Below are 14,262 nucleotides of genomic sequence, written 5' to 3' on the forward strand. Positions count from 1 at the left end.
GCGCTGGGGACGGGGTGCGTGTGCGTGTGTGCGCGTGTGTGTGTGCGTGTGTAAGGGGGCGGAGTACCGGGGTGAGAGACGGGGCTGTCACGCCGCACCCCGGGAGCCTGGAGAGCGTGCGGGAAGCGTGAGGGGCGGGGCGCAGGGCCGCGGGGCCCGCAGGTGCCGGGCGCCGCGATGCGGGTGCCGTAGGCCGAGTCCCCCCCGCGCGCAGGGCGCCGCAGCGGGCGGGCGGACGCTCCTCCCGAGGCTGCGCGACGGGGCGGGGCGGCTGGACCAGCGCCCGGCATGTCGCAAGGGCTCCCCGCCGCCAGCAGCGTCCTGCTGAGGGGCGCCGCGGCGCCCCGGAGCCAGCCGCCGCCGCAGGTAGTGGGACCCGAGTGCAGGGAGGGGAGCGGACGTGCGGGCTCGCTGGGCGCCCCGGCGCGCTCGGAGGTGGGTGCGGGGGTGGAGGATCCGGGGACCCGCCGGGCGGGGGCGGAGGCCTGGACGTGCGTCCCGGCAGGTCCGCCCCGCGAGCGCGCGCGTGCGGTGCCAGCGCAGCCCCGGCACGCCGTGGGCCCTGCGCCCGCGGGGCCGACTCCGGGGCGCGCAGAGCTGACCCGGACCAGGCGCCGCGGTGCACCCCGGCACGTGGGCCTGAGCTGCGGGGATGGGGCGCTCCATCCCTAGGCTGTGGAAGGCCGCCCTGTGTGTGCATGGCCCTTCCTACCGGCCCCCCACCCCCACCCCGAGCGAGGCTGGAGCACCCGGAGGAAGGAGAGGAGAAATTCAGCCCGAAGGGCTTTCTGTCCCTCCTTTCATCCCCCCCCCCCCCCCTTGCTGCCAACCGAGTGGGGAAGGTCGGACGCGTCTGTCTGGGATGGGGGGGGGGGGTGAGTCATCCGCAATGCACCCCCACCGAGTCAGCCCCCTGAGCCGCCCCCAACAGCATTTACTATACTCAGCAGCCTGAGACTGGGTTGTCTGGAGAGACGAGGCCTGTTGGAAACTTCTCACCCAGTTGGTTTAAGACCAAGAAGGGGATCTTTAGGTTCTTCTTCTTCTTCCCATCCCCACCCCCAATTTGGTGTCCAGCACAGAATGTCATATGGTGACCCTAGAAATGGGAGCGCTGGTCTGAGTTTGAGTCTTGGCTTGACCACACAGGTTGAATAACCTTGGGCAATGTGTTCAAACTCTCTGACCCTCAGTTTTCGTATGTGTGAAATGAACACACATTACCCTCTCTGGATTTTTCTTTTCTTTTCTTTTTGGCCAGTCCTGGGGCTTGAACTCAGGGCCTAAGTACTGTCTTTGAGCTTCTTTGTGTTCAAAGTGATAGAATTCTACCACTTGAGCCACAGCACCACTTCTGGCTTTTTCTGAGTAGTTTGTTGGAGATAAGAGTCTCTCAGACTTTTTCTGCCTAGGCTGGCTTCGAACTGCGATCTTCAGGTCTCAGCCTCCGGAGTAGCTAGGATTACAGGCGTGAGCCATCAGCACCTATCTCTCTGGATTTTTGTAAGGACTAAATGAGATACAGATGATACACAAACATCTAAAGTCTGGCTTACCTCTTTTCTCAAATGTTGTCTCCATTTCTATGTGCTATGCTGTTATTTGTTCTCTTTTTATGCCGTTTTGTTGTTGCATATGCTGGAAATTCTTACCAGCAGTAGCTTGGGAAGATGATGTGTCTTTTTTATTTGGAATATAAGACCACCTAAAATGATTAATGAAATTGTCACTTTTTTTTTCTGGTATCAAGATTTGCTTTCCATTAAAGTTAACACTTGAACAAACCTCTGGGTTTTTTTTTTTGTTTGTTTGTTTGGTGCTAATCAAACCCAGGGCCTTGTGCATGTAAGATAAGCACTTTACCACTGAGCTATATTGCCAGCCCTGAACCTCTTCTTTTAAAGTCTTTTAAGAAGTACCCACTCACCAGATCTTCTCCTGGAGTTCAGGAAAGCAAATACTACTATTCTTTCCCATGTTTTCTATAGTGAGTCATTTTTACTATGGTAGACACATTTTTTTTTTCCTGCCTGCCTGTTACACCTGTTGAAGAATTTGACATATTTGGTTAAATCTCACATATGACTAAGCACTCTCCAGACACATCATAACTTTGCTTTTGGATTCATGCTGACCTCTGAAGCAAAATGTCAGTGACATGTTGTTCTACACATCCAAACGAGCACATCTTCAGTGGTGTCCCAGATCATTCCATGGGCTTGTAGGGTTATGTGGTTAAAATTAGTTATAAACGTAGAATCATGATTCCACATAGTATCAGAAGCATCTCCTAGGGCATGGTGGTTTACTGCTGGCACATGACAAGTTCCAGGTAGCAGATGCCCCTGACTTTGCCACCACAACTCTTCCAGGCACACACCCTGTGGGGTGGAGGTTTAAAAACACTGGTTTGGAAGCCAACAGACCTGAGTTCCACTTCCCACTCACCCCCTTATAGATTTGATACCTACCGTCAGTTCCTTAACCTGTCTGAGTTTCTTATTCCTCATATTTATATTTAATTTTTAATTTTTTGGTGCTAGGCATCATCAAATTTAGGTCTCAACACAAGTGCCCCACCACTGAGCAAGTCCCAAGCCCTCTTATTTTCTCTCCCCCCTCCTCTCTGTATGTATGCCTGTCCTGGGGCTTGAACTCAGGGCCTGGGCTCTGTCCCTGAGTTCTGCTTTTTCCACTCAAGGCTAGTGCTCTACTACTTGAGCCACACTTCCACTTCTGGCTTTTTTTGGTGCTTAATTGGAGAGGAGTCTCACGGACTTTCCTGCTGAGGTTGGCTTTGAACTGCAACCCTCAGATTTCAGCCTCCTGAGTAGATAGTATTACAGGCCTGAGCTACCAAACCTGACTCTTATTTCTCATTTTTAAAATGGTAGTCACAGTACACATTCCTCAGGATGGTGGAAGATTAACTCCTCAGCAGGTAGTGAGCACCCCTTAAAAGGTAGCTGGCAGGCTAGGAGTGTAGCTTAATAGTAGAGTGCTTCAATTCCTTAGTACCACATACACAGAAAAAGCCGGAAGTAGCACTATGGCTCAAATGGTAGAGTGCTAGCTTTGAGCAAAAGAAGCTCAGGGACAGTGCCCAGGTTCTGAGTTCAAGACCCAGGACTGGCAAAAACAAATAAAAAGGTAGCTGTCTGCTGGTGCTATTCTGCTGGTGTAGAAGGAAGAGGTGCTATTGAATGAAGTGAAATGGAGCTGGAGTAGCAACAGTGAGCATCAGAGCCGGGTAGGGTGAAGGGCCTCAGCATCACACCCTTCAAATATTCCCCCAGAGCCCCGAGGATGATGACAGGAAGGTTCGAAGGAGAGAAAAAAACCGAGTTGCTGCTCAAAGAAGTCGAAAGAAACAGACCCAGAAGGCTGACAAACTCCATGAGGTGAGTGTCTGGTTGGGGCTGAGTCATGTGAGCACCTTGGGGAGAAGCCATCTTCTGTCCTTACAGGAGGGTGAAATGGGGAGGGTGGGCGCTGGGTGATGACTTCACTGTATCATTCTCAGTTCTATGCATATCTCCCACTGCCACCCCACCCCCATCCCGGTCATGGGGCTTGAACTCTGGGCTTGGGAGCTGTCCCCAAGCTCTTCACCTCAAGGGCAGTGCTCTATCACTTGAGCCACAGTGCCACTTCTGGTTTTCTGGTGGTGATAAGAGTCTCATGGACTTTCCTGCCCTGGCTGGCTTTGATGGGAGATCCTCAGATCTCAGCCTTCTGAGTAGCCAGGATTATAGGTGTGAGCCACCAGTGCCCAGCAGTTCTATACATATCTAACTCTGTTCCTTTCTTCTTACATTTGAGAATGTAGCTGAGTAGAAAAATCCTTACCTGCTGAGATTACAGGTGTGCACCTGCCTGTTTTCTTAAATGCTGTTTTTTTGACTAGGGTTTCAGATGAAGTTGTTTTATTATTATTATTATTTTGTCGGTCATGGGGCTTGAACTCTGGGCCTGGGTGCTGTCCCTAAGTTGTTCAGCTCAAGGCGAGCGCTCTACCACTACTTCCGGTTTTCTAGTGGTTTATTGGAGATAAGAGTCTCACGGTCTTTCCTGCCTGGGCTGGCTTTGAACCGAGATTCTCAGATCTTGGCCTCCTGAGTAGCTAGGATTACAGATGTGAGCCACCAGCACCAGGCTTATTTTTTTAAAATCTTATCCTTGAAGATTTTTCTTTTTCTTCTTACTTTTTATATTTATTTTTTGTTGGTCATGGGGCCTGAACTCTGGGCCTGGGTGCTGTCCCTCAGCAATTCAGCTCAAGGCTAGCGCTCTACCACTGGAGCCATAGCACTACTTCTGGCTTTTTTCTGCTTATGTGGTGCTGAGGAATCGAACCCAGGGCCTCATGCATGTGAGGCAAGCACTCTACCACGAGCCACCTTCCTAGCCCCCTTGTTGATTTTTCTATTCATCTGTTCTAACATGATCTTTCCACATTGATTACTAGGTAGGCCCTATGTCCTAGGCCTATATCTTCACCCACTGCTTATATATCTCCGGATGAGTCTACTGCAGGCTCATAAGAGAATGAAGTCTGTTTGCTCTGAGATTTCTCTTCTCCCTATATTCACAATGTAGTGGATGGACCTAGCTGGATCAGGAGCTTGATATGAGATCTGTTTGTTGCTTCCACTGCTGAATACCATAGGATGGACCATTTATGAAGAATAATTGGGCTCACGTTTCTAGAGGCTGGAAAATCCAAGAGCATGATGCTACCATATGCTCAGCATGAGGAGGGCTACCTCTGGACCGTAGTGTAGTGGAAGACATCATACAGGCAGAAAGCAAACAGAAAGCTTGCTTGGACAAAAAGTCACTTGCAGCTGGGCACCTGGCTCATGCCTGAAATGCATGCTGGAGGATCACAGTTTAAGGTCAACCTTGGCAGAAAAGTTCTTTAGATTCCATCTCCAGTTAACCAGCAAAAACAACTGGAGGCATGGTTCAAGTGGCAGAGTACCCACTGAGCAAGTGAGAGGCCCTGAATTCAAACCCCAGTAGCAGAGAAGAAAAGCCACTCCCATGACAAATTAGTAATCCATGAATAGACTAATATACCTACCATAGGGGCAGAGCCCTCATCATCTAATAACCTCTTCCCAACACTGCTGCATTAGGGACCAAGTCTACAGTATATCGACCTTTAAAGGACATATTCAAACCACACTGGGATTTATCCTCAGTGATTCCCTTTTCCTTAATCCACATAATCTCCAAGGATATGGGAACTGCTCCATGTTAGCAGCTGGCATTGAAAGCATTGAAGGTTCTATCTAAGGTACTAGTCATACCTCCATGTTGCCATCTCTGTATAACCAACCCTCCCTCCCTCCCTCCCTCCCTCCCTCCCTCCCTTCCTTCCTTCCTTCCTTCCTTCCTTCCTCCCCAGCCTTGGACCATGATCCCCCTGTCTTTACCTCTCAGGAAACTGGAATTTCAGGTATAAATTACCATGCCAAGCTTCCTGCCATACTTTCTTTCCCTCCCTCCCTTCCTCTATCCCTTCCTGTCTGCTTGCCTTCCTGCCTTTTTTTCTCCCTTCCCTTCCCTTCCCTTCCCTTCCCTTCCCTTCCCTTCCCTTCCCTTCCCTTCCCTTCCCTTCCCTTCCCTTCCCTTCCCTTCCCTTCCCTTCCCTTCCCTTCCCTTCCCTTCCCTTCCCTTCCCTTCCCTTCCCTTCCCTTCCCTTCCCTTTCTTTTCCTTTCTTTTCTTTTTTGATACAATCCTAGGGCTTGAACTCAGGGCCTAGGCACTGTTCCTAGGCTTTTGTGCTCAAGGCTAGCACTCTACTACTAAAGCCACTTCTGGCTTTTTGCTGGTTAATTGTAGAGAAAGAGTCTTACCAACCTTCCTGTCTGGGCTGGATTTGAACTGTGATCCTCAAATCTCATTCTCCTGAACACCTATGATTATAGGCGTATGGCACCTGACTCTGCCATGCTTTCTTGCCATAAATGATCTCAGCAAAATTAGCCAGCAGTTTGATGCAGGTCATAGTTGTTATTTGGAAAGCAAGAAGCTCACCTCTGAAAACTTTTAACAACAAACATAAAACACATTTAGAAGCTGAGCGCCGGTGGCTCACACCTGTAATCCTAGCTACTGAGGAGGCTGAGATCTGAGGATCACGGTTCAAAGCCAGCCCGGGCAGAAAAGTCGGTGAGACTCTTATCTCCAACTAACCACCAGAAAACTGGAAGTGGAGCTGTGGCTCAAGCGGTAGAGCGCTCACCTTGAGCTGAAGAGCGCAGGGATAGTGCCTAAGCCCAGAGTTCAAGCCCCATGACCGACAAAAACACACACAAAAAAATTAGAATTCACATAGTCCAGGAAGAGATGAACCTCTGGTATAAATTCACAACATGGCTTAATTTATATGTCAGATTCTTTCCTGAAAGTAGAAGGGCTGGGGCTTAGAAAGAGATGGGTCTCTAGAGTCAGGGAAAACCTTCCAATTTCCTCATGAGTTCTGTAAAATTTCCACAGAAGTCTCTGGCTGTGCCCTTTGCCTCTTTGGTTCTTTCCCTCTTGCTCTTGAAGCAATTACGATTCTAGCTTCATGTCACCCAGCAACCCCCAGAGGGGTTTGTGCATGGCCCTGTTTTCAGGTGTAGCTAGCTGCTCAGATTCTTCCTCTCAGGAGTTTCCAGTCCAGGTCAGGTGCATTAAGAGTTATAAATGCTGAGTGATTATATGTACAGAGGTGACTGTGTTGGACAAGATCATTTCTAGAATAAGATATGATAGATATGTTCCATGAGCATTAAGACTGCTTAAGGGCAGAGTTTTGCTGTTGGGTCACAAATGGAAGAGACACCCTCATTCATGTCCTTGGGAGGCATAGGATTTCTCACAGAAAGTATACTAGCTTCCTACTGCTGCTGTAACAAATTCCTACAAATCTGATGCTTTAAACTAACAAATTTACCATCTTACGGTTTGGGGATTCAGATATCTGAAATGTTTCTCACTAAGCAATAATCAAAGTGCCAGCAGGGCTGTATTCCTTTTGGATGCTCTGTAAAAGATCTGTTTCCTTGTTTGTTTGTTGTTGTTTTTCCATTTCTGGAGGCCTCCATATTCCTTGGCTTGTGGCCCCTTCCATCTTCTAAAGAAGCAAGGGGCAGTTGAGTCTTTCTCGTGCTGTGTTACTCTAGCAGTGGTTGCATCATCACCAGATTCTTCTCTCACTTACAAGCACTGTCATGATGACATTGTGCCTGGGCAATCCAGGATAATCTCCCCCATTTTATGCCTCTTAATATTATCTGCAGAGTCCCTCTTGCTAAATAGGCATCACCTTCCCAGGTTCCAGGGTGTAGGCATCTTTGAGTGGTTGTGATTCTACCTTTCAGAGGTGATAATGTAAGTATCCATGTAACTTTACTACTGAGTCCCCAAAGGACATACAGGTGTAGAGCAGATTGCATAACCAATAGAATTGAGGAGTGTTGTTGTGTCTCTTTCTGCTTAGTCTCTCCTAGAACCATAGAGCCCCTGGGCTATCCTGTTCAGTGGCTGGGTTGCTAGACAATTATACCAGTTGCCCATTCCAGAGCTGGGGCAGATAAATATGAAGTCCAAGCCTTCCTCCTGCTCTGTGGGGCTGGTGAGCGGGGTCAGGATATGCACCACTGGAAGATCACCTCAGCAAAGCTAGCGTTGTTGAAAAACACAGTTCTAAGGAAGTCAGGACCCTGGCTACATCTCTTTCCAGACCCCAGAGCTGTAGCCCTCACCATTCTCTCACTCACTGCATACAAGCATCACCGGTTAGAAAGGGTGGAGGAAGATGGGAGGGAGCAACTGGCTTTGGAAGATGGACTCACATCCCATACTTTCTGCAGAAGAGGATGAATGTCATCTGTGAACCGGAAAGCACCACAAGAATAACCCCTCTCTGTTACTTCCTGGCCTTGTTCAGGAGGACATTATAGTTAGGGCAAATCTCTATTCTGCATGGGCAGTGGTGTGGTGGAAAGACACAGAATGACTAACACTCTGTACTGGAAGTGGAGTGACTGGTCAAAGAAATGGGGTAAAGAATACTTTCACTCTGCTTCTGTGACTTGAGTGTAGAGCATTTAGCACACCACTGTGGGTTCTCACCGAAAACTGGTGGGACCTGGAGGGCTCCTGGATCACATCTAGGATAGAGAAAGAGAGAACATGACACCATGTGTGGAAACTTTACAGCCTGAGGAATCCAGGGACCAGGAAGATAGTCACCTAGTAGCCACAGCTGCCTGCTACTCACTGGAGATAGTGACCTATTGAAAGAGCCTGCATAGGGGCTGGGAATGTGGCTTAGTGGTAGAGTGCTTGCCTAGCATGCACGAAGCCCTGGGGTCGATTCATCAATACCACGTAAGCAGGAAAAGCCACAGGTGGCATGGTAGCTCAAGTAGTAGAGCACTAGCCTCGAGCAAAAGAAGCTCAGGGACAGTGCCCAGGCCCTGAGTTCAAGCCCCAGGACTATTCCACACTGATAAGGCAGAAGTCCTTAACATCAAAGTAGCTCTGATTCTTTACTTATATTTATTGAATGCCACAGAGGGTATGGAACACAACTGTTCTCTTCCGCTCCCTTCATTTACATACATTTGTCCTTGGGTTCCAGTCACTGCTAGCACCCTGATAGCTCCATCTCTTCTGAGTTTCTTGGCCCAGTTCTCCATCATACAAGCCATCTACCTATCAAGAAGGGATGGGCCAAACAAAGGAAGTTAGAATTTCCCTGGGGTATGGTTGCTGGCACAGCTGTAATATGCAACCCTTTGTGTTTGATTTCCAATTCATTTCTTCTACACACTTACACCTATTATGGGGATTTCTACCTCCATTTGCTTCGGAACATCAGGTGCATGCTGGACTCTATTCACAAATGGGAACCAAAGGGGAACAGCAGGAACTCTAAGCAAACAGAAAGGTGGCTCCAAAGTGGATCAAAAGCCAGGCACCAGTGGCTCACACCTATAATGTTAGCTATTCAGGAGGCTGAGATGTAAGGATGTTGGTTTGAAGCTGGCACAGGCAGGAATTTCCATACACTCTTACCTCCAATTAGCCAGCAAAAAAATGGTGAGAGTGGAGATACGACTCAAGTGGTAGAGTGCCATCCTTGAGCCAAAAGGCCAACCAAGAACATAAGGCTGAATTCAAGACCTAGAAGTGGCAAAAAAGAAGTGGGTCAGGCTGGTTCAATGAGACACCCAAAGATGTCAGACTGAGAAAGAAATTTGAGTCAGAAAAGGAAAGCAGCAATGCCAGCTTCAAGAGCCCCAATTTCACAAACTGATGAATTACTTGGGCAATAGGGTTATGGTATGTGTTGTCAGGTTTTTTTTTTTTTTATCAGATACTGCCTGTTTAATGAGATGCTTCAGGCTCTCCCCACTGGGGTTAGAAACTGAGTATGACACTAATTGGCACAGCTCTTATTAGTGACATAATTTTTCTGCTGCTAAGTATGTTTTAGGGCTTGGTAAGGCCTCTAGTTTCTCCTGGTAATCACTGTGGGGGAATTTGGGCCCAGATATTGCCAACTAAAGCAAAATTGCTGGTACTTTGTGACCTTGGATGTGTCACTACCTCTCAGAGTTTCCACCAGATGACATGAAATGGGGGCAGTGTATGGCTATGTCCTCATGGCTTGTGTGTGTGCGTGTGTGTGTGTGTGTGTGTGTGTGTGTGTGTGTGTGTGTGAGAGAGAGAGAGAGAGAGAGAGAGAGAGAGCACCAACCAGTACTGGGTTTTGAACTCAGGGCACTGAGCTCTCACTTGGCTTTTTGCTCAAGACTGGTATTGTACCACTTGAGCCACACCTCCACTTCTGGTTTCTTGCTGCTTTATTGAAGATAAGAGACTCTTCAGGGTTTGTCTGCCTGATTTGGCTTGAAACTGCAATCCCCAGATCCCAGTGTCCTGAGTAGCTAGGATTACAGGTGTGAGCCACCAGCCCAGCCTCATGACTACTTTTTCTGAACCCTCCTTTCCTTTGCACCCAAGCTTTTACTTCTTTTCTCTAATACCCACATCACCTCCACTCATCCCTAATCCTGTCATCTTCCTTAGAGGACCCTAGACCCTGGAAGACCCAGACAGCTGTGTGTTCCTCCAGGCAACCTCTCAGAGAGGCCCAGAACAAGGCTTCTCAACTTCAGCACTGTTGACAGGGGCTGGCTAATTCCTTGTTGGGGCAGCGGCTGTCCCATGTACTATAGGACTTTGAACAGGATCCCTCACTTCCACCCACTGGCTGCAATCTTACCCTCTTCCCCCACTACCCAAACTGTCCAGGGGCCACCAAATGCCTCAAGTTCTCACCTAGGGACTACCAAAATTGCCTCAGGTAAGAGCCACGCAGCTTCATTTCCAATTGGGATTTGCAGTAATTCCATCACCTCTGATTTCTATAGATTTGAAATTAGGAATTTTTATGAACTTTGTGCCAGTTTAGCAAAGTTCTGGGGTGACAGCACAGCACCCTCAAACCCTCCCTCAGCTCTACAGGTTTTGAACGAGTTGGATCAACTCTTTAGAAAGCACTTGAGTTAAATGTTCTCTGCTAACTTTGCTGTTTGGGCGAAATGTAGCTGTTCCTTCTCAGTGTGAGGTGAACTTCCTTCTCTCCCTCTTGGTTCTATTCTGTGATCTCTGGACTCTTCTTCTCCCAGCTCCTCTTTTTCTTTTGGTAGGATTCATTTCACCTGGGGATTTTTTTTCCCACTTTTTTTTTTTTTTTGGGGGTCCGGTCATGGGGCCTGAACTCTGGGCCTGGACGCTGTCCTTCAGCTCTTCAGCTCAAGGCAAGCACTCTCTCACTAGAGCCACAGCGCCACTTCTGGCTTTTTTCTTTTTGCTTATGTGGTGCTGAGGAATCGAACCCAGGGCCTCATGCATGCAAGGCAAGCGCTCTACCACTGAGCCACCTTCCCAGCCCTTTTTCCCACTTCTTATTCCCTTGTATTCCATTACCTCAGTAAAAGTCCCACAGTTATGTGTAAAACATAAATCCCAGAAAAGAAAGTCCCCGTGGAGAAGGCAAATGAGGGGCCTGGATAGCGCCATAGACTTTCCGAGCAGAGCCTGGGGAAATAGTGATGCCTTGGGAAGGTGGGAGGCCTCAGGGATCCTCATGGCTCTGGAGCCAAAGCTCAGTATCCTGCCACAGAATCGGTGCCTTGCTCTATGAGGTGACACGGTTGACACTCAAATAGTAAACAGAGTGAGACTCGGTGGACTCAGTTAAAGCCCTCCCCTTAAACTTTGAATCATTACCCACATGGAGATGGTAAAGCAGCACCTGTAGATGGAGTTTGCATTCTGCAAGCGGAGGGACAAACCCTTAGGGCCAGCACAAGAGAGGCCAGCGCCATACATTGGCCTCTGTGTGCTCTCCAGAACGATGCACTGTGTTCTGGCAGTGACATTTTCTTAGAACTCTGGCACATTGAAATGTATGTTGGGGACAGTGAACGGGAGGCTAGAGGGGCTGAAAGACCTAACCAAGGAACTCAGAGGCCCTAAGACAGTTGAATGTAAAGGATACAAATCTTGAGAGCTGGGTGTGGGGGGGGGGGTGTGTGGGGGGGTGTGGAGAACAATAGTGAAAAAGCATTGGAGTTTCTATGTAGTTCCCTTAGGTTGAACCAAGCCAGATAGGTGGAATTGATGAGAGTGTATGACATTTTTATTTGTTTTTCTGCCAGTCTTGGGGCATGAAGTCAGGACCTGGGTCCTGCCCCTGAGCTTTTGTGCTCAAAGTTAGTTCTCTACCACTTAAACCAAAACTCTCCTTCCAGCTTATTTGGTAGTTAATTAGAAATCAGAGTCTCATGGACTTTGAACCTTGATCCTCATATCTCAGCTTCCTGAGTAGCTAGAATTATAGGCATGAGCCACTGACACCCAGCGATGGTATAAGATTTTAATCCACACACAAAGGAGCTTTCTAATAGAGCAGCTCAGAAATGACAAGGGCAGTCCTTGGAAAGTGGGCATGCGTGCGTGCCCCAAGATGTGAGCTAACATTACACATAAGAGGTTTATATCATGTTGCTCTATGTGAGTTGGATAAAGGGAAGTCTGTGATCCCTTTCAGTTCCAAACCTGTGTGAACCCTTACATACTGGAGAATTAAGAGGTGTTTTCATGTATTTGCTTGTGTAATCCACAAACACTTTATATCCCAGGTACTAGTCTAGGTGCTTAGAGGTATAGTTCAGATCCCAACAGACACCTTCAGGAAGCAAGTCATCAGTTGGGGATAGGTGGGGGCCTGGCCCAAAGAGGCTCAAGGGCATTTTTTGGAGTGATGGAAATACTCTATATAAACCAACTGGTTTACACATTTATCAAGACTCATTGAATTATAGACAATATCCACACATGGCATTTTATGTAAATCATCCTTCAGACAAGCAGATCCAAAGTACGGTGCTCTCTGCCTTCATGACCATTCTGTTGTGGGAGAAGAAAAACCATAAGCCAATAAACACAATGGGAGAGGTAATGGCAAAGCCTTCTAGGCAGGAGGTCAGCATTGGGGTGCAGGTTAGAGCTTTCCAGAAGTCAGAGGACGGGAATGTGATCTCACAAATGTGTTTGTCCATGGTCTTTCTTCCACAGGAATATGAGTGCCTGGAGCAAGAAAACACGCTTCTGCGGAGGGAGATCGGAAAGCTGACAGAGGAGCTGAGGCACCTGAGCGAGGCACTGAAGGAACATGAGAAAATATGCCCACTGTTGCTGTGCCCCATGAACTTCATGCAGGTGCTGCAAGAGCCCGTGGCCAGCTGCCTGCCCCGATGAAGCCAAGGATGCTGTCCTGTATGGAGTGAGGAGCGTTGGTCCTTTACAAGCCTGAAAGAAAGGATTTCCACCTGCACCTGGGTACAGGGGCATCTGGCTGCACCTCTTCCTGAAACAACCCAGCCAGTTGTGGCCTCTGCAGCCTGGCCTCAGCACAGCACCGTGCTCTGCCAACCCTGTACTCAGAGCCCTGGAGCGGCACATCCAGGAGGAAGGCCATCCTCGGGAATCACTTCTTATCCATCTTGGCAGCTAGTGAGAAAGAATTATGTAGAGCGTTAGGTGATCTGAAGGCTGAGAACAAGGCTTGGATCTTAATTTTTTTTTTTCTTGGCATTCCTGGGGCCTGAACTCAAGGTCTGGGCGCTGTCCCTGAGCCTGTCTGTGCTCAAGGCTAGCACTCTTACCACTTGAACCACAGAGCCACTTCTGGCTTTTTTGTTTTTAGTAGTTTATTGGAGATAAGAATCTCACGGGGACTTTGCTGCCTGGGCTGTTTTTGAACTACAATCTCAGATCACAGCCTCCTGAGTAGCTAGGATTACAGGTATGAACCACTGGCGCCCGGCTCTTGGATGTTAAGAATAATAAAAAAAATTATACCCTCACTGCTGAGAAAACCACTGTAGCATACCCATATCCCCCACAACCCAGGGAAAATAAAAATCTTTGTACTGACCATCTGAAGCAAGAACTCTACTACCTAATGTGTGGGAGGAGCTGATGATATATGTATTTCAGCCTTCAGGAGTTAATGGCACATAGCTAGATTTTCCAAGACTGACCAGACCCATGGCTACAGACCCCAAAAGCATGAGGGTCACTGAGACCCTCACGGCAACAGCTCCTTATAAGGCCAACCTGCCCTCCTGTCTTAGGGTGTATTTTCACTTTGCTTTGCATTGATAAAGTGGCTCCCACTTGTCTCCTCTGTTCATCCTTGAATTCCTTCTTTGATGACACCAGCAACTCTTCCTGCCCTCCAGTGAACTGAACTCAGTAACATTAGTCGGTTCTGCTGTTTTGCAGGATTTCTTGAATGCCTCTTGAATTTGGATAATAAAAATGACACTTGTTTCTCTTGTCTCTTGAGTGCTTGGTTAGGTGTATGATCAGTTCCTCTTCCTGGAGAGGTCATCTTCTGTCTATTCAGGATGCTTCCCTTTCTCCTACTGGTCTTCTCCACAGCCACATTTATGGTGGTTAGACGAGGCACTCTTGGAGGGAACTGTGACAGAACATAAGGGAGTGGGACTGCAGGCCCCCCTTAGCCTTTTAGAAGTCATTGATCCATATGGGTTGCTAAGGTGTGGGCTGGAAATGACTCACATGTCTCTTAGACTTTGTGTTCTACTCCATCTCTGCCAACTCTCACACCATGCTAGACTGTCACACCGTGCTAGAAGATTTTGTATTTCAGGTTGCTT

General features: G+C 48.2%; 1 protein-coding gene across 2 annotated transcripts; it reads left to right on the top strand.

The window, feature by feature from the left end:
* The first annotated feature begins 265 nt into the window (after window positions 1–265).
* Batf3 (basic leucine zipper ATF-like transcription factor 3) lies at window positions 266–13,207 on the top strand. Of its 2 annotated transcripts, none has more exons than XM_042681995.1 (3): window positions 266–366; window positions 3,291–3,401; window positions 12,653–13,207. In XM_042681995.1, the coding sequence occupies exons 1-3, from the start codon at window positions 289–291 to the stop codon at window positions 12,833–12,835; spliced, it is 372 nt and encodes a 123-aa protein (XP_042537929.1). In that variant the 5' UTR covers window positions 266–288; the 3' UTR covers window positions 12,836–13,207. The 2 variants fall into 2 exon arrangements, with proteins under 2 accessions (XP_042537929.1, XP_042537930.1); XM_042681996.1 differs by having other exon boundaries at window positions 3,297–3,401.
* Window positions 13,208–14,262: the final 1,055 nt, after the last annotated feature.

The sequence above is a fragment of the Dipodomys spectabilis genome, unplaced genomic scaffold, assembly GCF_019054845.1.
Source record: "Dipodomys spectabilis isolate Male_0828 unplaced genomic scaffold, ASM1905484v1 ptg000069l, whole genome shotgun sequence".
In the NCBI taxonomy this organism is placed as follows: Eukaryota; Metazoa; Chordata; class Mammalia; order Rodentia; family Heteromyidae; genus Dipodomys; species Dipodomys spectabilis.